We start from the raw sequence: 22,509 nt of genomic DNA, 5'->3' as shown, positions 1-22,509 counted from the left end.
ACTGCCACCTCTCTTTTGGGATGGCCTTTCTAATTATAGCATTTTACAAGCATGCGCAGGAGGCTAATCTAGCAGTGGAATTTAACTATAATGCCGTCTCTGGCTTACATTAATCATTAAGCATCACATCAGGTGAGATGTTCCATGGTCCACATCATGTAGGTACTCTCTAGCAAGCCAAAATGTTGTGTGTGTTTGCATTCGCTGTCTCAGTTATTTACATAACCCTACGTTTGTCCTAGCCGGTTATTAAGTCAAATGTCAAACACTTTGTTCTATCAACAGTTTCAGGGAAAAGATTTATTTATTTACTAGCTGTGCCCGGCCACGCGTTGCTGTGGCAAAGTATGATGGTATGGGAAATAAAGTATTGAGGAATTGGTGGTAGTTAAGGTAAAGGGTAAAGGTTTTCCCCTGACATTAAGTACGTTATAAATGGGTTATATAGCTGTGTGGAAGGACCTTGAGTCTACACTGCCATATAATCCAGTTAAAATCAGATAATCTGTATCTTATAGGCAGTGTGGAAGAGGCCTAAGTGAGGCCTAACTCTGCCTGTCCCCTGGGCTGAGTGGGTTTCCAGGAGATCAAGTGGGCAGAGCTTAGCCTTCTAACTGGCAGCAATTGTATAAAAACAATTATTCCTCTCCCTCTAATTAGGACTTTATTTTTCTTTTCTTTGTGTTGTATCAACCTAGAGGCATGGATGAGGGGTTATGCTGTCAATTTTCGAGGTTGTGGGGTGTTTACTTTTGTTGTTTTGTCCACTGCCGTGATGCCATCACTCCTTTATATATATAGATGTATTTATGTATTTATAAATAATGTGTGCTAACTCCATCTCTAGTCCTTCCAGATCCATTCACACTCTCATCCATCCCACACCGATGTTGTTTAGGAGCATGCGCAATGATTGGTAGTGCGGTTATCTTGCTCTTGACCTGTGACCAGGATGTCTCCCCGCTTCCCCTGACTTTTGGGTTTCCCCTTTCCTCCCGAAACCCAGGGAGAAGCGGAAAGTAGCCTTGCCGGCGGCGTCCTGCTTCGTCCAACCCGCGGCCCGTTCCTCGTCCGCGGGCGGCGTGAACGGCAGCGTGTCCGCGACAACAATGAGCCTGGGCAGCCTGGTCCTCAAGACGGCCCGTGTCCCAGGAGAAGGGGACAGAGACTTTGTACGGCCAGTTGCAAACGGCAAGATGGTGAACAGCTGAGGAGTGTTCTGCTTCCGGAACTAAGGAAGCAATTACACTTGCTTTTTAAAATATATATCTATATATCTATATCTAAGATATATATATATATATATATATAAAATATGTCTATTATATAATGTATATTTTTGGAAGAAAATAGCATTTGGGGTCGTTTTGTTTCCTGTGAACTCTTTGTTGACCAATCAGGGCCCTTGTCATGTTGGGGAAAAGGTAACGGCAACACCACCACTGCTGGGGCCTCGGCTGGGATTCTGGACATGGTTTTTCTTGTTAAATTGGCACCCGGTTGTTCCACGGATGCGTCTTTGACTTGAGCCGTGCTTGGCATCTCTCGGGAAAACGTTGCAAGTGAATTGTTGTGAATCCGGCAGATCCTCAGGCGGGTGTTGTGACGAACGAGAAGTGTTTGGCCTGCTTTCTTTCCGTTTGTTTGATGCGTGAGGGTTGCGGTTGTGTGCTTTTTCGGACTTTGCACGAAATAGCGCGTCTGTGTAAGCGAGAGAGAGAGGCTGGGGATGTTCTTGACGTTAAGGCGCCTCGTTCAGGGTCGATAACACTTCCTTTCCGCTTCGCCTCGTTGTGTTATACGCAGCGGTGCGCCACTCTGCGCGTCCGTTTCACCTGTGGCCACTTCCGTAGGTCGAGTGGTTTGCCTCTGTGTGGTCACAAATCCAAGTGCCTGCATTCTCCAGCTTGCTCGGTCTTCGGACCTTCTCGCATTGGGATAGGCAGTGTTCCCTCACTTATGGGGGGAGTTGCGTTCCAGGACCACCCATGGAAAGTGAAAATCCGCAAAGTCGGGACGCCATATTTGTGTTGTTTACAATCTCGCTCGTCAATCTGCGTCTCTGTGCCGCCGCCTTGTGAGGAGAAAACGAAGCTGCTTCAGCCTTCTTTTCTCTCCCTTCGGCTTCTCCTTCCTTCGTCCTTCCTTCTCCTTAAGAAGGAAGGAAGGAAGGAAGGAAGGAAGGAGAAAGAGACAGGGAGGAAGGAAAAATCGTAATTTTGTAATGGTTTATTATATTCTTTTAGTGTTTATTGAAAAGAGAATTCTTCTGGGACTTGGCCGTATGCTGAGGATGCCTGTCCTAGATGTGGGCGAAACGTCAGGAGAGAATGCTTCTGGGACATGGCCATACACTGAGGATGCCTGTCCAAGATGTGGGCGAAACGTCAGGAGAGAATGCTTCCTGGACATGTCCGTACGCTGAGGATGCCTGTCCAAGATGTGGGCGAAACGTCAGGAGAGAATGCTTCCTGGACATGGCCATACACTGAGGATGCCTGTCCAAAATGTGGGCGAAACGTCAGGAGAGAATGCTTCTTGGACATGTCCGTACGCTGAGGATGCCTGTCCAAGATGTGGGCGAAACGTCAGGGGAGAATGCTTCTGGAACATGGCCCTACACTGAGGATGCCTGTCCAAGATGTGGGCAAAACATCAGGAGAGAATGCTTCTGGAACATGGCCGTACACTGAGGATGCCTGCCCTAGATGTGGGCGAAACATCAGGAGAGAATGCTTCTGGGACATGGCCGTACACTGAGGATGCCTGTCCTAGGTATGGGTGAAATATCAGGAGAGAATGCTTCTGGAACATGGTCGCACACTGAGGATGCCTGTCCTAGATGTGGTCGAAAGGTCAGGAGAGAATGCTTCTGGAACATGGCCGTACGCTGAGGATGCCTGCCCTAGATGTGGGCGAAACGTCAGGAGAGAATGCTTCTGGGACATGGCCGTACACTGAGGATGCCTGTCCTAGGTGTGGGCGAAACGTCAGGTGAGAATGCTTCTGGAACATGGCCCTACACTGAGGATGCCTGTCCTAGGTTAACCACGTTTTATTGATTAGCCCATCGGCCGTATCAAAACATTTAACACATAGACATACATACAACATACAACATACAACCCGCGGTAAAGAAAAGAAGTTAAAATAAACAAGCTGTTAACAAGACCCCGTTCAGGTCAAATATCTGCATCACCTGCACAGTTTACCCCAATTGATTCCAGATATGCAATTCTCAGTTGTGTGGCTTTGAATAGGAAAAGGGCTGTTTTGTGTGTTATTTTAGGATTCTGGCCGGCCAACAAAAATGAAATTTTAATATGTGGGTCCTAGGTGTGGGGGAAACGTCAGGAGAGAATGCTTCTGGAACATGGCCAGAAAAAATCCCAGCAACCTAGTGATTCCGGCCATGAATCTTTCTATTTCCTGTCCCGCTTTTGTTTTTGCTGGCATTTGGTTGGTGTTTCTCTCTCCACTTTGATTTTTTTAACGTGTCTCGATTAACTTCTGTGAAGTTGTTTACTCTGGAAATCGTACTGGAATATTTTAGCCAAAAAACGGCAATTTTCCCCCCACCTGGGTGTGTACTGGACGCAAGGGCGACCGTGTTCCCGGCCAAGGGTTGTCGTTCTTTGCGCAGGACTCGGGCGCTCTTTTGTTGTCTGTCGCCTGTTGTTGACGTTGTAAATATCCCATAATCCCAGGGCTGGTTGCATTAGCATCGAGGAAAGCATTGTCTGCGTATCGGAAGCGCTCTTTGTAGTATAGCGGCCAAATCGTTGTGCGTTTCAGTGCTTTTCGCTGCCTCGCCGTTGCAGCGAGACAAAGCCATCGGAAATTTTTAAAATCCAGATTTTGTCCGAAAGGATCTCTTTTCACGCGCGACCGTTAATGTCAGTCACGACACCGTTCTTCTGTATATAGGAATTTGTATCTTAAAATTTGAAATGCTTCCGATTAGGATTTTCTTTCCGAGTTCAGATATCGATAGAAACGTAGCTGTATATGCCAATGCAAAAAAACTCTCTCGTACATGGACACGATCTTCCATGTTGAAGGCGATGTTTATATATAATTTTTTTCTTAAAAAAGGAAGAAAACAAATCTTAATGGCTATTTTGTTACAAAAATAGAAACCGCGCAAAGCTTTGAGAGACCCGTATCCGCGGCTTCAGGGAAACCGGGCCTCGTCAGCACAACCTGGGGGCGGATGTTTACGAGCCGAACAAATCTGGTGCGTTTTGCCTTTTTTGATAATGTCTAAGTTATAAGATACACATATACACATATATATGTGTGTGTGTGTGAACCTTCCGACTCGTTACTGGCGAATTGTTTACAGATCCATCGGTCGCGTTGAGACCCGCTCCTGCTCCCTTTTCACCAGTTTTGTTTACATTGCTTTCACACTGGAAGGGAGCCATCCGACAGCACCGCCGTTTCCGTACCCGAAAATGTCCGCGATGCTTTTGTGGGGAAGCATCATGTCCGTACCCGAAAGAGTCCGTGATACCTTTGTCGGGAAGCGCCGTTTTCGTGCCCAAAGATCCACGAGACCTTCATGGGAAGGCTCCGTTTTTGTACCCAAACGAGCTCGCGATACCTGTGTAGGAAAGAGTCGTTTCCGTACCCAAACGAGCTCCCGATACCTATGTAGGAAAGCGCCGTTTTCGTGCCCAAAGATCCACGAGACCTTCATGGGAAGGCTCCGTTTTTGTACCCAAACGAGCTTGCGATACCTGTGTAGGAAAGAGTCGTTTCCGTACCCAAACGAGCTCCCGATACCTATGTAAGAAAGAATCGTTTCCGTACCCAAACGAGCTCGCGATACCTGTGTAGGAAAGCGCCGTTTTCGTGCCCAAAGATCCACGAGACCTTCATGGGAAGGCTCCGTTTTTGTACCCAAACGAGCTTGCGATACCTGTGTAGGAAAGAGTCGTTTCCGTACCCAAACGAGCTCCCGATACCTATGTAGGAAAGCGCCGTTTTCGTGCCCAAAAGATCCACGAAACCTTCATGGGAAGGCTCCGTTTCCATACCCAAACGAGCTCCCGATACCTATGTAGGAAAGCGCCGTTTTCGTGCCCAAAAGATCCACGATACCTTCATGGGAAGGCTCCGTTTTTGTACCCAAACGAGCTTGCGATACCTGTGTAAGAAAGAATCGTTTCCGTACCCAAACGAGCTCGCGATACCTGTGTAGGAAAGCGCCGTTTTCGTTCCCAAAGATCCACGAGACCTTCATGGGAAGGCTCCGTTTTTGTACCCAAACGAGCTTGCGATACCTGTGTAGGAAAGAGTCGTTTCCGTACCCAAACGAGCTCCCGATACCTATGTAAGAAAGAATCGTTTCCGTACCCAAACGAGCTCGCGATACCTGTGTAGGAAAGCGCCGTTTTCGTGCCCAAAGATCCACGAGACCTTCATGGGAAGGCTCCGTTTTTGTACCCAAACGAGCTTGCGATACCTGTGTAGGAAAGAGTCGTTTCCGTACCCAAACGAGCTCCCGATACCTATGTAGGAAAGCGCCGTTTTCGTGCCCAAAAGATCCACGAAACCTTCATGGGAAGGCTCCGTTTCCATACCCAAACGAGCTCCCGATACCTATGTAGGAAAGCGCCGTTTTCGTGCCCAAAAGATCCACGATACCTTCATGGGAAGGCTCCGTTTTTGTACCCAAACGAGCTCCCGATACCTATGTAGGAAAGAATCGTTTCCGTACCCAAACGAGCTCCCGATACCTATATAGAAAGCGTCGTTTCTGTAAACGAATGATCCACAATACTTCCGTGGGGAAGCTCCGTTTGCGTACCCGAAAGGGTCCGCAATACTTTTGTGGGAAAGTGCCGTTTCCGTACACAAAAGATCCACGAGACCTTCGTGGGGAAGCGCAGAGCTTCGTAACAGAGCCCTTGCCAACCCAAGAGACCTGCCAAGCGCCAAAACCTGTGCCGTCTTGCTCTGAGCTTTGACCAAACTGTCGTCACGATCTCACCACGAAACAGTTGTTTCTTCTGGTTCGGTGCTGTCTCCGTCCACGACTGGACGGTCCGTTTCTTTTTGGGCAGCTTCCAGGATTGGAGCCGTACCGTAGCCTGTTTTAGGGCCCTGCCTTTCGGATGCGGGCGAAGAGGTCTCTTGCCCTTCATTGGCATTTTGTGTTTTTGGAAAGATAGCATCGCGGAGAGTTTGGTTCTGTGACTGGCAGGTTCTTCTCTCGCTTTCCCTTTGTGCTGCCACTGTCGGTAGAAAAACACAAAGTTGTGTCTAGGCGCTCGTTTCGACTCGGGATCGCCCACTTTGCCATTTTTATTTTTGCAGATTGTGTTGAACACTTTTGCTGCAGCTCGGACAGTCATTTTCGTGACGGTCAAGAGTTTGCGACTCTGTGGTAAAGCACAGAAAACTATCACTCCAGGTGTTGTGGACTCCAACTCCCACAATCCCTTCCTTTTCCCCCTTCAGACGCTTAAGCCTAGGCAGGAACTCGGAAACACAAACAGGAGACCGATCCTCATGAGCAACGTTGTCTCCGCTGATTCGCTTGCAGCCAAATCACTTCATTTAAGCCCGACCAGGCTCCCATGAGATAAAGGTTCAAAGCATAGAACACAATATCAGACATATATCAACAAGACTCCAACTAAAATTGTAAACGACTGCAACATCTGTTCCCCTATTTGGAAGCTTATCTCTGAAAAACCGAATTTATTGTCAACAAACTGAAGCTACGGCTAATTGACTGCATTTACATCCCGAGGAGTCCTATAGAACTGCTCCAAGACTACAGAGTCTCTGATTTGTTTTGACTCCAAGCCAGGTTTGAGCCAATTGATTTGTATATATTTAGTTTCACAGCATATTACATACCATTTTGGAGAGACTGAATATACACATACTGTGTTGCTAACAAATTTTAGTTGGAGTTTTGTTGATATATGTCTGATATATGTTCTATACTGAAAACTGCTCTGTGTAGCATTTAAATCTGGATGATTGCAGTCTATAAATCTTTATACTTATAATGTGTCACTACAGCTGACTGAATTTAGTCATCAGTTGTATTATTATTTGTATTATTGTTAACATTATTATGTATATGATGCTCTAATATACATATTGTGTTCTATGCTTTGAACCTTTATCGTGGTGCATATTTTTCAGATATTGTTTAGAATAGACAGCTGTGTTTAGTTATTATTATATATCCCATGAGATCGTGGCCAGCGCACCTGGGCTGAAGTTGCTGCGGTTCAAGGCTCAACGGTCATTGTCCATTTTTCGGTCCTATTTTCTGGACTGATTCCTCCCCTTCCCAAAACTATATTTATTACCCCCTCCCCACTTTGCAACGTTTACATCCGACGAGCCCATTTTTCTCCCGTTGAAATACAAAGTAGACACCTCTCCATCGGACATATATATATATTTGCACACATCCCACACCCCTGACCATAGGAATTTTAGCATTTTCGTATTTTTTTGCCCGGACGAAAAACAAAAACACGGTACTGTAGTTGTGATACAACACACGTGTGGCTTCTCTTCCTACTGCACAGACCAGTCGCAATGCGCAACCACTTTTACGGAGCCTTTTTACGACCACGAATATCCTTTTTTCCCCCCTGGAAGTATTTTATTTTGTATGTTTCTCGTTGCGTTGTCGTTCTTATATTTTGTACGAACTTGCTTAGCTTTGGGGAGAGAGGCCTGTTGTGTCGGCTGTGCGGCCGGTTGTGGATATTTTTACGTCTGTATTAGACATTTTACTTTGCGAATCTATTGTTTGATTGAGATTTAAATAAAAAATTATACGACGATGGTGTACACCCATCATGTATCATATTAATAATAATAATAATAAAGCAGACGCCATCGTGACGATGGAGGGATTTAATGCTCATTTTTAAGCTTCTATTTAAATATATATATAGATATATATATATATAATTTGCGGGGGGGAAATCTGTAAAAATCTCCTTTTTACTCCCTTTTTGTGTTCTAGGAATAGGATCGTAAAGGGGAAAGCTTTAGACCGTACGGTCTGTATTTTCGGGAAGCGTGTGCGTTTGCGTGTGTGTGTGTTTGCGTGTGTTTGCCGTAGCACATGAGACGAATCCGTTAGCTTTTCGGGGGGGGGGGGGGGGGCTGGTCACGGACTTTAGCGAATCGTGGTTCGTTTGTTTTGGTTTTATTTTATTTTTCTCAGTGTTTTGAGAGAGAATTAATAATTGCGGGGAGGGAGTGGGGAGAAAACAACAACAAAGTTTGCAGTACTTGACATGTATTTGCATGCCATAAATAATAATAATAATAAAAGAAAAGAAATTGTCCACCTAACCTTGCCTTGCCTCCTTCTCTTGTTGCGGAAATTGGAATAATAATAATAATAATATGTTGGAATAATAGTTTCATCTATTTATTTTTTGTTTATTTATTTTTATTTTTATTTATTTTATTAATATGATCAAAATATTATTATATTAATATATTACGCTAATATTATATTATGATTTTAATATATTATTATATTACTCTAATATTATATTTCATCCTTATTTATTTTTATACGATTATCAGTATATTATATTATTTTAATACATTACTATATTATTATATTACTCTAATATTATATTATGATTTTAATATATTATTATATTACTCTAATATTATATTTCATCTACTTATTTATTTTTAATATGATTATCAGTATATTATGATATTACTTTAATACATTACTATGTTATTATATTACTCTAATATTATATTATTATAGGATTTTAATATATTATTATTTTATTACTCCAATATTATTTCATCTATTTATTATTTATTTATTTATTTATTTGATATGATTATCATAATATGACATTATTATATTATTTTGATATGTTATTATATTATTATTATAGCATTCTAATATAATATTATGGTATTATTATATTATTATATTACTCTAATATTATATTATTATGATTTGATTTTATTTTATTCGTGTCAGGAGCAACCTGAGTCACTTTTAATGTTATTATATTATTATTATTATTATTATTATTATTCTAATATTATATGATATATTATTCTAATATAATTCATCTATTTATTATTTATTTATTTAATATGATTATCATATATTGTTATTTTAATACATCATTATTTTATTATATTATTTTAATTATATAAAATAATAATATTAGAGCAATATAATTATAACAATATAAAAATGTATTAAAATAATATGATAATACCTATGCTGACGATCGTGCCATCACTGCCTAATCACTTCCTAAGATCTACAGAGACACTTGCAGGAGCCCCTCAGCAAGCAAGAGTCCAAAACTGGCAGCTAAAGACCTAGAATCTCAATAAGCAGCCAAGACCAGAAGAGAGACTCCATCCTGGGCACACAGAAGACAACTTACTTAAACAGATTGTGGTTTGTTTATATCCCTGTGGAATAATGTCATTATATTATTATTACTATTATTATTATTATGTATATATTATTATTATTATTATTATTATTATTATTATTATTATTATTATTATGTATATGTATATTATTATTATTATGTATATATTGTTTTTGTTTTGTTGTTGATATTATTATTAGTATTATTAGTATTAGTATTATTCGTATTATGCTTTTTTTCCCTTCTTTTCGGTCTGTTTCCTTCTTGTTTCTTCCATACACCTGAGTCTGAGCAACCATAGTAACTGCGCATGCGCGGGATTTCCTTCACTGGCCAACCAAAGGGAGGCGCGAAGGCCAAGGATGCTCCTCTGCGCATGCGCGCTCCCCCTCGCCAAAGAGTCAAATCCTACTGCATTCCGAACTTCAGGTTCCCAAACAAGGCCCGAAATAGAGAATCAGGGGAGAAAGGGGAGAGGAAGCCTCTTTTCTATTCTTCCAAAAAAGAAGTCGGAGCCTTTTAATGTTTTAAGAAGCCTTTAAATGTATTAAAAATGCTTTTTTTTAAAGGCGTTAAAGTGGCATGGAGGGCTCAGCGTGGTTCGGATGGGAACCGGAAGTGTCGGCTGCTTGCCTGGCTGAGTTTCTCTTCCCTCTTGGGTCGCCTCCTCTCCCGGCATCCTCCGCGCTTCCGCTTTCCTGAGGGAAAAGGAAAGGCCCAGAAGGTGAGCGAATTGACGTCGGCGTCGTCGTTGCGGTTCTTTGTTATTGTTGTGTTGTTATTGTTATTGTTGTGTTGTCGAAGGCTTTCAAGGCCGGAACCGCTGGGTTGCGGCGAGGTTTCCGGGCTGCCTGGCCGTGCCCCAAGCAGCACTCTCTCCTGACTGTACGCCTGCTTCTGTGGCTAACGGCGACCTCAGAGGACCAAGTGGAGTGTCTCTATGTCTCCAGGGTGGGAGAGAAGGAAAGAACCCTTGTCTGCTTGGGGCCGAGTGTGAATAGTGCAGTTAATAGCCTTGCAGCTTCAAGGCCTGGCTGCTTCCTTCCTGGGAGGGGGGCGGAATTCTTTGTTAGGAGGTGTTAGCTGGCCCTGGCTGTTTCCTTGCTGGAATTCCCCTGTTTTCTGACAAGAATTAATCAGGGCCAGCTAACACCTCCCAGAAGCGGCCAGGCTTTGAAGCTGCAAGGCTATTTAGTTCGAATCAAGCTGGCCAATGGCAACGCTTACACTTGCCTCGGACAAGAGTTCTTTATTTTAAATATATAATAATAAATATATGATAGTAATAATAATTATATATATTATAAATATATAATGATTACAATTATAACAATAAATATATGATAATATTATATGACAGTAAATATAGATGATTCTAAAAGTAATAAATATGTAATAATAATAAATGTGCAATAATGTATATATAATTATAATAATAAATATATAAATATATATGTAATAAATCTATCATAATAAATATATAATAGTAATACACATGTAATAATAAATATATAATGATAATAATATATAATAAGTATGTAGTAATGTATATATAATGATAATAGTATATAATAATAATAAAAGTATAATGATAAATATATAATAATAATAAATATGTAATAATAAATATGTCTTAGTAATAATGTATAATTGCATATATTATAATAAATATATAATGAGCATAATTATAATAATAAATATATGGTAATTAATATAGATGATTCTAATAATAATAAATATGTAATAATAATATATGTGTAATAATGTATATATAATGATAATAATAAATATATATAATATATATAATTAATATATAATCGTAATGAATATGTAATAATAAATATATAATTATGATAATAACAAATGTATAATAATTCTAATAAATGTATAATGATAAATATGTAATAATAAATATATGATAATAAATATATACTAATGCTAATAAAAGTATGATCAATATATAATAATAAATATGTAATAATAAATATATGATGTTAATAATAAATAATAATATAATAATAAATTTCTATAATAAATATATAATAATAATAGCAATATGCTGATGCTTTTATGTCTGGCCATTTCAAGTCCCCTTCGGAGAGGTAAAGCGGGGTATAAATAAATATAATAATAATAATGTGTGTGTGTGTTAGCTCTGGGTAGCACAGGACATGGTTAACACCCCTGTTGTCGGATGTTTGTAATGGGGATGGCCTGTATATCTCTATCTCTATCTGTTTCTCCTTTGCATTGTCTTTCTCGCTGCAGCTTTGGCCATGACGACGCTGGACGACAAGCTCCTGGGGGAGAAGCTCCAGTATTACTACAGCAGCAGCGAAGAGGACGAGGAGGATGACGAGGACAGCGAGAAGGAGGACAAGGAGCAGGAAGGGCCCCGCTGCGCCCTTCGGCAGGAGATGGCTCTGAGCAGCGATGGCAGTGCCGTCAACACAGGTGTGCAGAAGGCTCCTCTGCTAAAAACGGGTCGAGTTAAGCCTCCGACCATTAAAAAAAAATAGCCTCGGCTTGCTGTTGACCTATGCAGCCCCGAAAGACAGTTGCATCTGTCAAGTAGGGAAAATTTAGGTACGCTTTATGCGGGAGGCTAATTTAACTAATTTACAACACCATAAAACTGCCAGCAAAACACGAGGAAAAGAATGAGGAAGAACAGCCACCAAGTGGACGGTGAAGCAACAGCTCCCCCAGTGGCCGGAATCATGAAGCTGGAAAGTTGTTAAAATGCCTCTGTGTCTGTCTAAACTGAATGTTGTTTGTCTGTTGGCATTGAATGTATGCCATATATGTGTTCATTGTAATCCGCCCTGAGTCCCCTTCGGGGTGAGAAAGAAGGGCGGGATATAAATACTGTAAATAAATAATAAAACCCCCACTGTGTGTGTGTGTGTGTGTGTGTGTGTATGTATGACTGACTTGCTCTGCCATCTCCCTGCCCCTCGCAGGCCCGAAAGGGGTGATCCACGACTGGCGGCGCTTCAAGCAGCTGGAGACGGAGCGCCGGGAGGACCAGGCCCGGGAGATGAAGCGGCTCGTCCAGCGCCTCTCCCTCAGCTGCCGCTCCCACCTGGACGAGGAGGAGGACCGGCGGAGGCAGGCCGAGCTGCGGGAGAAGCTTGGCAGCAAGGTAAAGGCACACGCACACACACATGCACAATCACAGCCCCGCAAGACCGGCCTCGGCCTCGGGTGTTGCACCCCAGCCTCCTGTGTGACACCTTTTCACCCAAAAGGAAGAGCTAATACCATATATACTCGAGTATAAGCCGACGCGAATATAAGCCGAGGCACCTAATTTTACCACAAAAAAACTGGGAAAACATTGACTCCAGTATAAGCCGAGGGTGGTACATTTCAGAAATAAAAATGGATGACAATAAAATTAGTTTGAAATGAGTTTGAAAAGTCCTGCTCCAGTAAATTCCCCGCTTGTGTCCTCAGCTCTTCCCCCGTCTCCCTCCCTGCAGCGTAGCCAAAATGCAGCGCTGCCAGCCACGCCCCCATTGTTGGAAATGGAGGAGAGAGGTGGCAAATTTACAGGGGCAGACCTTTTCAAACTCATTTATCTATATGAGACGTGCCTAGATTTCAGTGGGGATTACGTGAGATTGGGCCCCTGGTGGTGGCGCAGTGTGTTAAAGCACTGAGCTGCTGAACTTGCAGACCGAAAGGTCCCAGGTTCAAATCCCTGCCAACCTAGCAGTTCGAAAACATGCAGATGTGAGTAGATAAATAGGTACCGCTCCAGTGGGAAGGTAAGGGCGCTCCATGCAGTCATGCCAGTGGCCACATGACCTTGGAGATGTCTACGGACAACACCAGCTCTTCGGCTTAGAAATGGAGATGAGCACCAAGCCCTAGAGTCGCTCATGACTGGACTTAATGACAGGGGAAAACCTTTACCTTTACCTACGTGAGATTGTAGTATTGGAATGTGTCTTTCAGCTGCATATGGTAAATGATTTCTCCTATATTTTGTCCTTTTTAAAATCCAAAACGTAACCTACTTTGTGGATAGCCTTATTATTATTATTATTATACCTGGAATCCCTTTGTTTATCTTTCAAACGCTGGGAAAACCTTAGCTGCCTTTCCTTGTCACTTAATAAAGTATTATTATGATAATTTCCCTAGCTGACGCTGCAGAAGCGTGGCCTGGAGGAGACGGAAGATGACGACGACGATGACGACGAGGCCTTCCTGCAGCAGTACCGCCAGCAGCGCATGGAGGAGATGCGGCGCCAGCTGTACGGCGCCGGCGCCCCGCAGCAGTTCCGGCGCGTCTTTGAGCTGACGAGCGGGGAGGCCTTCCTGGAGGCGGTGGACGGGGGCCCGCGGGGCGCGCTGGTGCTGGTCCACCTCTACGAGGAGGGCGTCCCGGGGGCGGAGGCGCTGGACGGCTGCCTGGCCTGCCTGGCGGGGCAGTACCCGGGGGTGAAGTTCTGCCGTGGACGCAGCGCCTTGGTGGGGGCCAGCCCCCGCTTCGCCGCCGCCGCCCTCCCGGCCCTGCTGGTCTACAAGGGGGGCGAGCTGGTGGGCAACTTCGTCCGCATCACCGACCAGCTGGGCCTGGACTTCTTCGCGGACGACCTGGAGTCCTTCCTGCAGGAGTGTGGCCTGTTGCCGGAGAAGGAGGCGCCCGTCCCGGGCGGCGGTGACGATGCCGACGACGACGGCAGCGACTTAGACATCGACTAGACCACGTTGCAAACTCCGCGTCCCAAGATCCCAAGGTAGTGTCGAAATGTAGCGTATAAGACGTCTTAGGAGGCCCACCCCACTCCCCGATACACCTTTCCAAGCTTTGGGTCGGAAAGTAGAGTTTGTAGAAGACCAGGTGCTTGTTGACATCGCTCGGTCGCGAACTGGGAGCACTCTGCGCGTTGACACCACTTGGAATCGTCGGAGGCACCGCTTCGGCCTCGGGGTGCCTCTACTCCCATCGTTCCACAGCATTGAGCCCTCATGGTCAAGCGTGGTGTCAAAGCGCCTTAGTTTCCCCAAAACTGGACTTTTTCCAACTCCTTTTTCCCTGTTTGCAATCTAGTTGGGTCCCGTGTTTCGTAGGCCATCTCGCTCCCCCTTAGGCACGGACCCTTGGGACTTTTCCTGCAAACTTTTGGGGTGTCTTCTTCTTGTTCTTCCCTCCTTGAAACCTGTACAACGTCCCCAGAGTGGGCCGTTCTTTTGTGTCGTTGTGTTTGTTGTTTTCCCGGGAACCTCGGGCTCTATTTTCCTAAACCCTCGCTGTGTAAACCATTCCTAACCATTCCGTAAATTAATGCAATAAAGCATAACAACCCGCCCCGGTGAATTCCTGAAATGCTTTTTGTCATCTTTCCATCAGCAAGGAAATTTACTCCCCTTCTTTACGGTTGTAGTACAGTAGAGTCTCACTTATCCAACGTTCTGGATTATCCAACGCATTTTTGCAGTCAATATTTTCAATGCATTGTGATATTTTGGTGCTAAATTCGTAAATACAGTAATTACTACATAGCATTAATGTGTAATGAACTACCTTTTCTGTCAAATTTGTTGTATAACATGATGTTTTGGTGCTTAATTTGTAAAATCATAACCTATTTTGATGTTTAATAGGCTTTTTCTTAATCTCTACTTACTATCCAACATATTCGCTTATCCAATGTTCTGCTGGCCCGTTTATGTTGGATAAGTGAGACTCTATTGTAATAGGTTTGTGGGATTTTTGGAGGCCTCCAAGGGCCATCTATACAAACACAATCAAAGCCCTCCCGACAGGTGACCACCTGCCTCCTGCTTCAAAACTTCCAGAGAAGAAAATATATGTTTGTATTTGTTTACGTCTGTTGCTTTGTCCCGCAAAGATAGAGGACGTTGTGGGACAAACCAACATACGCACATGTGTTGTCGAAGGCTTTTCATGGATGGAATCACAGGGTTGTTGTGCGTTTTCCGGGCTGTCTGGCAGTGTTCCAGAAGCATTCTCTCCTGACGTTCTCGCCCACATCTATGGCAGGAACATGGCCATATAGCCCGGAAAACACACAACAACCCAACATACATTCATACATGCATGTATGCATGGACATTGATATAAATGCCTTTGTGTATGTGAACCAACATGCTAACCTTCTTACATGCATCAGTATTGATAGAGTATGTGGACCAACATGCTAAGCTTCCTATGTGCATCAGTATTGATAGAGAGGGCCTTCCAGTACAGACTATGTTATCATCAGCATACTGCAGTTCTATAACAGGCATTGTAGGTCTTCTGAATGAGCACAGACTATGTTATCATCAGCATATTGGAGTTCTATAACAGACATTGTAGGTCTTTTGTGTATGTGAATCAACATGCTAACCTTCCTACGTGCATCAGTATTGTTAGAGAGGGCTTTCCAGTACATACTATGTTATCATCAGCATATTGGAATTCTATAACAGATACTGTAGGTCTTTTGTGTATGTGAACCAACATGCTAACCTTCCTATGTGCATCAGTATTGATGGAAAGGGCCTTCCAGTACAGATTATGTTATCATCAGCATACTGCAGTTCTATAACAGACGTTGTGGGTCTTCTGAATGAGCACAGACTATGTTATCATCCACATACTGCAGTTCTATAACAAATATTATAGGTCTTTTGTGTACGTGAACCAACATGCTAACCTTCCTATGTGCATCAGTATTGATAGAGAGGGCCTTCCAGTACAGACTGTGTTATCATCAGCATATTGCAGTTCTATAACAGGCATTGTAGGTCTTCTGAATGAGCACAGACTATGTTATCATCAGCATATTGGAGTCTTTTGTGTATGTGGACCATCATGCTAACCTTCCTATATGCATCAGTATTGAAGCATTAGCAAAACCACCTTCTTTATTAGAAAAGCCAACCTGTGCCAAGCATAGTTCCGCCTGCCGTGTCCTTCCTGACCCAGCCCGGGGGATGATGGGAGTTGTGGTCCCCCAAGGAAGCATTCCCCAGGTCTCGTGGGCGTGTGTCTCTCTTCCCTCCTTCCTGGGAGGAAGGGCCACCCTACAGCTCCTTCCTCTCCGCGCCCTCCGCCTCGAGGGCCGTCTCGGGGACCTGGAAGGCCACGTAGGGACACTCCTTCTCCTCCTTGGCCTTGAGGTTGCGGCAGACCAGGTCCCGGAACGTGGTGGTCTTCACCAGCCGGAAGCCGGTCTCCCCGCCGAAGGTGCTGGGCTTCCAGTACTCGGGGGAGCAGATGGGGTTCCCCAGCAGGCCCTTCAGGGAGAAGGGCGCCCCGATCTCCACCATGCTCTCCCCAAAGATGGCCCGCGGCTGCGCCTTCTCCACCAGCATCCCCGGGTAGAACTCCACTGCGTCGATGTCGCCGTACAGCTCCTCCAAGGCAGATGCCGACGCCTCGTCCCCTGAGGACGAAAGGGGCACAGACCCCAATAGGACTTAGCGATATGTCCTCAAGGAAGGCCAGAAGGTCTAGGTGGCCTCCATAAAGTCCTAAAGGAAAGCTTCAAGGATTTGGTGGCCTCCGTAGATCCCAATAGGACTTAGCGATATGTCCTCAAGGAAGGCCAGAAGGTTTAGGTGGCCTCCATAAAGTCCTAAAGGAAGGCTTCAAGGATTAGGTGGCCTCCATAGATCCCAATAGGACTTAGCGATATGTCCTCAAGGAAGGCCAGAAGGTTTAGGTGGCCTCCATAAAGTCCTAAAGGAAGGCTTCAAGGATTAGGTGGCCTCCATAGATCCCAATAGGACTTAGCGATATGTCCTCAAGGAAGGCCAGAAGGTTTAGGTGGCCTCCATAAAGTCCTAAAGGAAGGCTTCAAGGATTAGGTGGCCTCCATAGATCCCAATAGGACTTAGCGATATGCCCTAAAGGAATGCCAGAAGGATTGTGTGGTCTCCATAGATCCCAATGGGACTTAAGTCCTAAACAATAGCCAGAAGGTTTAGGTGGCCTTCATAAATCCTAATGGGATGTGTCCTAAACAAAGGCCAGAAGGTTTAGGTGGCCTCCATAAAGTCCTAAAGGAAGGCTTCAAGGCTTAGGTGGCCTCCGTAGATCCCAATAGGACTTATCTGTATGTCCTAAAGGAATGCCAGAAGGATTGTGTGGTCTCCATAGATCCCAATGGGACTTAAGTCCTAAACAATAGCCAGAAGGTTTAGGTGGCCTTCATAAATCCTAATGGGATGTGTCCTAAACATAGGCCAGAAAGATTGTGTGGCCTTCATAGCTCCCAATGGGACTTATCTGTATGTCTTAAGGGAAGGCCAGAAGGTTTAGGTGGCCTCCGTAGATCCCAATAGAACTTATCTATATGTCCTAAAGAAAGGCCAGAAGATTTAGGTGGCCTACATAGATCCTGATGGGACTTCTGTCCTAAAGGAAGGCCAGAAGGATTGGATGGCCTCCAGATATCGCAATGGGACGTGTCCTAAACAAAGGCCAGAAGGTCTAGGTGACCTACGTAGATCCCAATGGGACTTCTGCAAAAGCACCCCTCTTTTATTATGTACACGAAATACCTCATCCCAGGTGATAAACGTGTCCCCGTGTTACCTGTCAGCTCTTGGAAGGACGTGTAGGGCTTCAGGTTGAACCGCTTCCGGTACTCGTTGAAGGGCTGGAGGCGCAGCAGCCTGGACTCCTCAATGGCCCCCGTGGCTACTTTCAGGAGGTTTCTGTGGAGGTTCGGCACCCCACCGATCTGAAAAGGACCCCATACCATCAAACAAAGCCTGGAGCACCTCAACACTCCTCAAGAAGTGTGATCCAGAGAGCCCTTTCCCTTGATTTCTGGGACAAACCATGATGATGTGTAGCAAAACCCATACAACGTGTAAAAACCTCCAAGGAGGAACCTTAGAACTAAAAGTGAAATAGCCCCTAACATCTCCAATAGTGGAAGGAGACTATTGCACCATAAATTATGACGTTCGACGCTATCCATGAATGAGGATGGCCATCACGAAGGTCCTACCTGGCCAGCCCGTTGTTTGGAGAAGGCCTCGACCAGGGCGCCCACGCCGTAGTCGGTCAGCATGGAGGTGTTGTAAATGAATTGCTCGTAGCTGTACTCCTGGCCCTGGACCCGGAAGGTGTCCGGCATGAGCGGGTGCCAGTGGTAGAGCTGGTTGAACTCCACCGCAATGCGGTTGTGGTACTGGAACTGCGCCCCAAAGAGCAGCTCCGGGTCGAACTTCAGCTGCAGGTAGTAGCCGCTGAGGTGCTGGACGTAGTCCTCGATGACGATTTTGATGGTCTCCCCTGGGAGGAGAGCGGTCAGAGCGTTGGTTGGTGGCCACTGGGATAGTCTAGGTGACCCTTGGAATTCTCAAGGAGTGACCCTTGGAATAGTCTAGGTGACCCTTGGAATACTCAAGGAGTGACCATTGGAAAAGTCTAGGTGACCCTTGGAAAATGTAGGAGTGACCATTGGAATACTCAAGGTGTGAACATTGGAATACTCAAGGAGTGACCCTTGGAATACTCAAGACGTGACCCTTGGAATAGTCTAAAAGTGACCATTGGAATAGTCTAGGAGTGACCTTTGGGATACTCAAGGAGTGACCCTTGGAATAGTCTAGGAGTGATCCTTTGAATACTCAAGGAGTGACCCTTGGAATAGTCTAGGAGTGATCCTTTGAATACTCAAGGAGTGACCCTTGGAATAGTCTAGGAGTGATCCTTGGAATACTCAAGGAGTGACCATTGGAATAGTCCAGGAGTGACCCTTGGCAAATGTAGGAGTGACCCTTGGAATTCTCAAGGAGTGACCCTTGGAATAGTCTAAAAGTGACTATTGGAATAGTCTAGGAGTGACCCTTGGAATAGTCTAGGTGACCCTTAGAAAATGTAGGAATGACCCTTGGGATGCTCAAGGAGTGACCCTTGGGAAATTTAGGACTGACTCTTGGAATAATCACCAGTTGACCCCTGGCAAACCTTGGAGTGACCCTTCCCTCCCTCCTTCCTTCCGGCCTCACCAATGAGGATGAGCCTGGCGGTCTGGAAGAGCTGCTCGTCGTCCCAGGCGGGGTGCTCGTCCTTGAGGAGGGCGGCGACCCGGTTGTGCTCGCGCAGCCAGATGGTGGCGAACATCATGAGTCCCGGGAGCAGGCCAAAGACCTCCTGCCCCACCGCCAGGCGGGCCTCGGGCGGGACGTGCGCCGGGTAGATCATGTGCACCGGGGCCTCCTCCACCGAGGGCGGGTACATCTCCCCCTTGACCATCTGCACCGGGGAGAGAGCGGGGGCGGGCGGAGTCAAGACAGGTAACCCCATTGCTCTTAAAAGGTGTACGATGAACATAGGAGGATCCTACCTGGTACTTGAGCATCCCGTCCCGAAAGAGCCGGAGCTGGTGCTGCCGGTCCAGGTTGTCCCCATAAATGTGTCCCAGGTCCACCTGCAGAAAAGGATGAGGAATCGTATCTATCTCTTAGTCATATCTGTGGCGGGGTGGCCATCTGTCGGGAAGGATCGGATGGTTCCTCCCTCCCTGCCCTTTGGGGGCCTCACCCCGTGTCCCAGGGCCCTGGTGAAGCCGTGCCCCATCTTGCCGGAGGTCTTGAAGACCTGGTGGGTGAAGTGCTGGGCGAAGAAGGCGAACATCAGGTTGGTGCCCTGCGGGGCCGGTCGGAAGGTCCGGCGGAGCAGGAGACGCTCAACCACGACCTGCGGGTCCGGGAGCGGCGACGGCCCTGCGGACAGAGAGACAGATAGACAGACAGGTCCGGCCTGAACCCGTGCCGCGGTGGACGGCACCCCTACGGCCGTACATGACGTCCGCGCTCACCTTTGGTGCCCATGGGCGTGGGGCAGTCGGTGGGCACCGGCGGCAGGACGCGGGTGAAGTAGCTCAGGTTGGAATAGGACTCCCAGCTGAGGTAGCCGTACCTGGAGTTGTAGGTGGGCGGGCTGGGAATGAGGTTGGCCCGCACTGCAGGGAGGGAAGGAAGGGAGACCACGTCAATATCGCATTGGGTAACCAAACCTGGACCATAACAATAGCAATAATCGCCTATGTACGGTATCTATTTTTTTCGTGTTGAGAAACGACAAGTAGCTTCTGGTGTGAGAGAATTGTCTGTCTGCAAAGACGTTGCCTAGGTGTTTTGATGTCTTGACCATCCTCGTGAGAGGCTTCTCTCATGTCCCCGCATGCATGAGGAGTCAGAGCTGACAGAGGGAGCTCCTCCGTGCTCTCCCTGGGTTGGATTTGAAGCGGCCACCTTCAAGTCACACCTGGAATCCCTTTGTTTATCTTTCAAACGCTGGGAAAACCTTAACTGCCTTTTCTTGGCACTAAATAGAGTATTGTTATTATTATTTCCCCATAATTATGTGTATATGTTGCAGCCTGGACCACACTTGGCACACAGACCCCAACAACTGAATACTGGTGGGGTATGGCAGTGATTGCTCTTGGTATCTGGGAGTTGTAGTACACCCGTTATAGTTATAGTTCACCCTGTATGCAGAGAGCATTCTGAACCCTACCGATGATGGATCTGGACCAAACTTGGCACACAGAACCCTGGTGACCAACTCAACATATGGGATGGGTTTGGGCAGCGTTGACCCACCCGTGTGGAAGTTGTAGTTCACTCTGTATGCAGAGAGCGTTCTGAACCCCACCAATTACTCACTGGTCAGCACCAGCCTCATCAAGGTATCCCGGATGAACGTGTTGTTGATGACGTCCCAGAACCACTTGAAATGGGTCAGGATGAAGTGGTAGAAGGCGGGCGAGGGCCGCACGGCGTCATGGAGGCGCGTCCAGAATTCGGCTAAATCGGAGAATGATAGAGCTGGGAGAGACCGCTAAAGGCCATCTAGTCCAACCCCCTTTTCCCCAGAAGCCCGAAGCTCTGGACGCGTCCCAATACTTTTCCGGCGTAGTATCCATCCCAAAATGTCAATCAAAGGGTGGAAATGTACTCACGCACAGTGCAGTTGGTGCCGTAGTAACCGGTCCGGGTGCAATCGCACTCGTAGCCGGACACGCCGGTGCGGACGCACACGCCTTTGTTCTGGCATGGGAAAGAGCAGCAGGGATTCACTGCCGGGGAACAAAGGAGAATTTTTAATTCGTTTTCTCTTAATACATTTTCGTCGCATTAATTATCACCTATTCCAGTTACAGGCCTTTGCAAGCCCTATTATTAGTATTCCCTTGCAATGTTTACATATTATCCTTTTGTACTCATTCTGTATATGCCGTAGTTTCTTATTTTTTATCCTCTTGCGTCTCCTCCTTCGTTACACTTGTTATAATTTGAAACTGAGCCTGTTCCTAGAGGCAATTGTTCCCGTTCTCTGGCGTCCGCTCCATTTGCGTCTTTCCGCAACAATGCGATTATGGTTTTGAACAGTTCTCGTTCCTTCCCATTAACTCCCTTGTTTCCTAACGTTCCCATTAGTATCTTGTCTAAATGGACTTGTAGAGGTCTTTTAAAATATTCTTCCCCTTGTTTATTATCCTTTCCCAGAATATGGTTACTTTTGAACATTCCCACTATGTATTAGGCTTGTGCATTGATTCGGTGTGGTTCATTCCAATGCCTGATACAGCCACCAGGTGGCAGGCAAGACTAATTCCTAATTCCATTACGAGTTTCGGATAATCATACAGTAGAGTCTCACTTATCCAACATTCACTTATCCAACGTTCTGGATTATCCAATGCATTTTTGTAGTCAATGTTTTCAATACATCGTGATATTTTGGTGCTAAATTTGTAAATACAGTAATTACTACGTAGCATTCCTGCGTATTGAACTACTTTTTCTGTCAAATTTGTTGTATAACATGATGTTTTGGTGCTTAATTTGTAAAATCATAACCTAATTTGATGTTTAATGGGCTTCTCCTTAATCTCTCCTTGTTATCCAACATATTCGCTTATCCAACGTTCTGCTGGCCCGTTTATATTGGATAAGTGAGACTCTACTGTATATGTAAACATAGAGTTGCTGTGAGTTTTCCGGGCTGTCTGGCCATGTTCCAGAAGCATTCTCTCCTGACGTTTCGTCCACATCTATGGCAAGCATCCTCAGAGATTGTGAGCATATGTGTACATGTAGT

At 45.4% G+C, this 22,509-nt stretch overlaps 3 protein-coding genes across 5 annotated transcripts in view; 2 read left to right on the top strand and 1 right to left on the bottom strand.

The window, feature by feature from the left end:
* Positions 1-8,343, top strand: part of rc3h2 (ring finger and CCCH-type domains 2) — a 41,901-nt gene extending 33,558 nt beyond the window's left edge. The window contains 1 exon segment of the mRNA XM_062960551.1: positions 1,007-8,343. Coding sequence (XP_062816621.1) covers positions 1,007-1,211 — 205 coding nt within the window. The 3' untranslated portion in view covers positions 1,212-8,343.
* Positions 8,344-9,981: 1,638 nt separating this feature from the next.
* pdcl (phosducin like) lies at positions 9,982-14,739 on the top strand. Of its 3 annotated transcripts, none has more exons than XM_062960548.1 (4): positions 9,982-10,140; positions 11,685-11,870; positions 12,380-12,561; positions 13,569-14,739. In XM_062960548.1, the coding sequence occupies exons 2-4, from the start codon at positions 11,693-11,695 to the stop codon at positions 14,130-14,132; spliced, it is 924 nt and encodes a 307-aa protein (XP_062816618.1). In that variant the 5' UTR covers positions 9,982-10,140; positions 11,685-11,692; the 3' UTR covers positions 14,133-14,739. The 3 variants fall into 3 exon arrangements, with proteins under 3 accessions (XP_062816618.1, XP_062816619.1, XP_062816620.1); XM_062960549.1 differs by lacking the exon at positions 9,982-10,140 and adding an exon at positions 10,200-10,367; XM_062960550.1 differs by lacking the exon at positions 9,982-10,140 and adding an exon at positions 10,319-10,343.
* A 1,539-nt stretch (positions 14,740-16,278) lies between these two features.
* Positions 16,279-22,509, bottom strand: part of ptgs1 (prostaglandin-endoperoxide synthase 1) — an 11,534-nt gene continuing 5,303 nt past the window's right edge. Inside the window, exons 3-11 of the mRNA XM_008124655.3 lie at positions 21,368-21,484; positions 21,072-21,212; positions 20,219-20,362; positions 19,942-20,123; positions 19,745-19,828; positions 19,407-19,653; positions 18,401-18,687; positions 17,980-18,127; positions 16,279-16,825 (exon numbers count right to left, since the gene is read on the bottom strand). Coding sequence (XP_008122862.2) covers positions 16,464-16,825; positions 17,980-18,127; positions 18,401-18,687; positions 19,407-19,653; positions 19,745-19,828; positions 19,942-20,123; positions 20,219-20,362; positions 21,072-21,212; positions 21,368-21,484 — 1,712 coding nt within the window. The 3' untranslated portion in view covers positions 16,279-16,463. The remainder of the gene's footprint in view (positions 16,826-17,979; positions 18,128-18,400; positions 18,688-19,406; positions 19,654-19,744; positions 19,829-19,941; positions 20,124-20,218; positions 20,363-21,071; positions 21,213-21,367; positions 21,485-22,509) is intronic.

The sequence above is a fragment of the Anolis carolinensis genome, unplaced genomic scaffold (assembly GCF_035594765.1).
Source record: "Anolis carolinensis isolate JA03-04 unplaced genomic scaffold, rAnoCar3.1.pri scaffold_7, whole genome shotgun sequence".
NCBI classification, from domain to species: Eukaryota; Metazoa; Chordata; class Lepidosauria; order Squamata; family Dactyloidae; genus Anolis; species Anolis carolinensis.
This window is presented reverse-complemented; position numbering and strand designations above follow the sequence as displayed.

Coding starts and splice junctions, on each gene's coding strand:
- pdcl (XM_062960548.1), top strand. CDS start 11,693: ATGACGACGCTGGACGACAAGCTCCTGGGGGAGAAGCTCCAGTATTAC. Junction 11,871..12,379: donor TGGCAGTGCCGTCAACACAG/GTGTGCAGAAGG, acceptor TGCCCCTCGCAG/GCCCGAAAGGGGTGATCCAC. Junction 12,562..13,568: donor GGGAGAAGCTTGGCAGCAAG/GTAAAGGCACAC, acceptor TAATTTCCCTAG/CTGACGCTGCAGAAGCGTGG.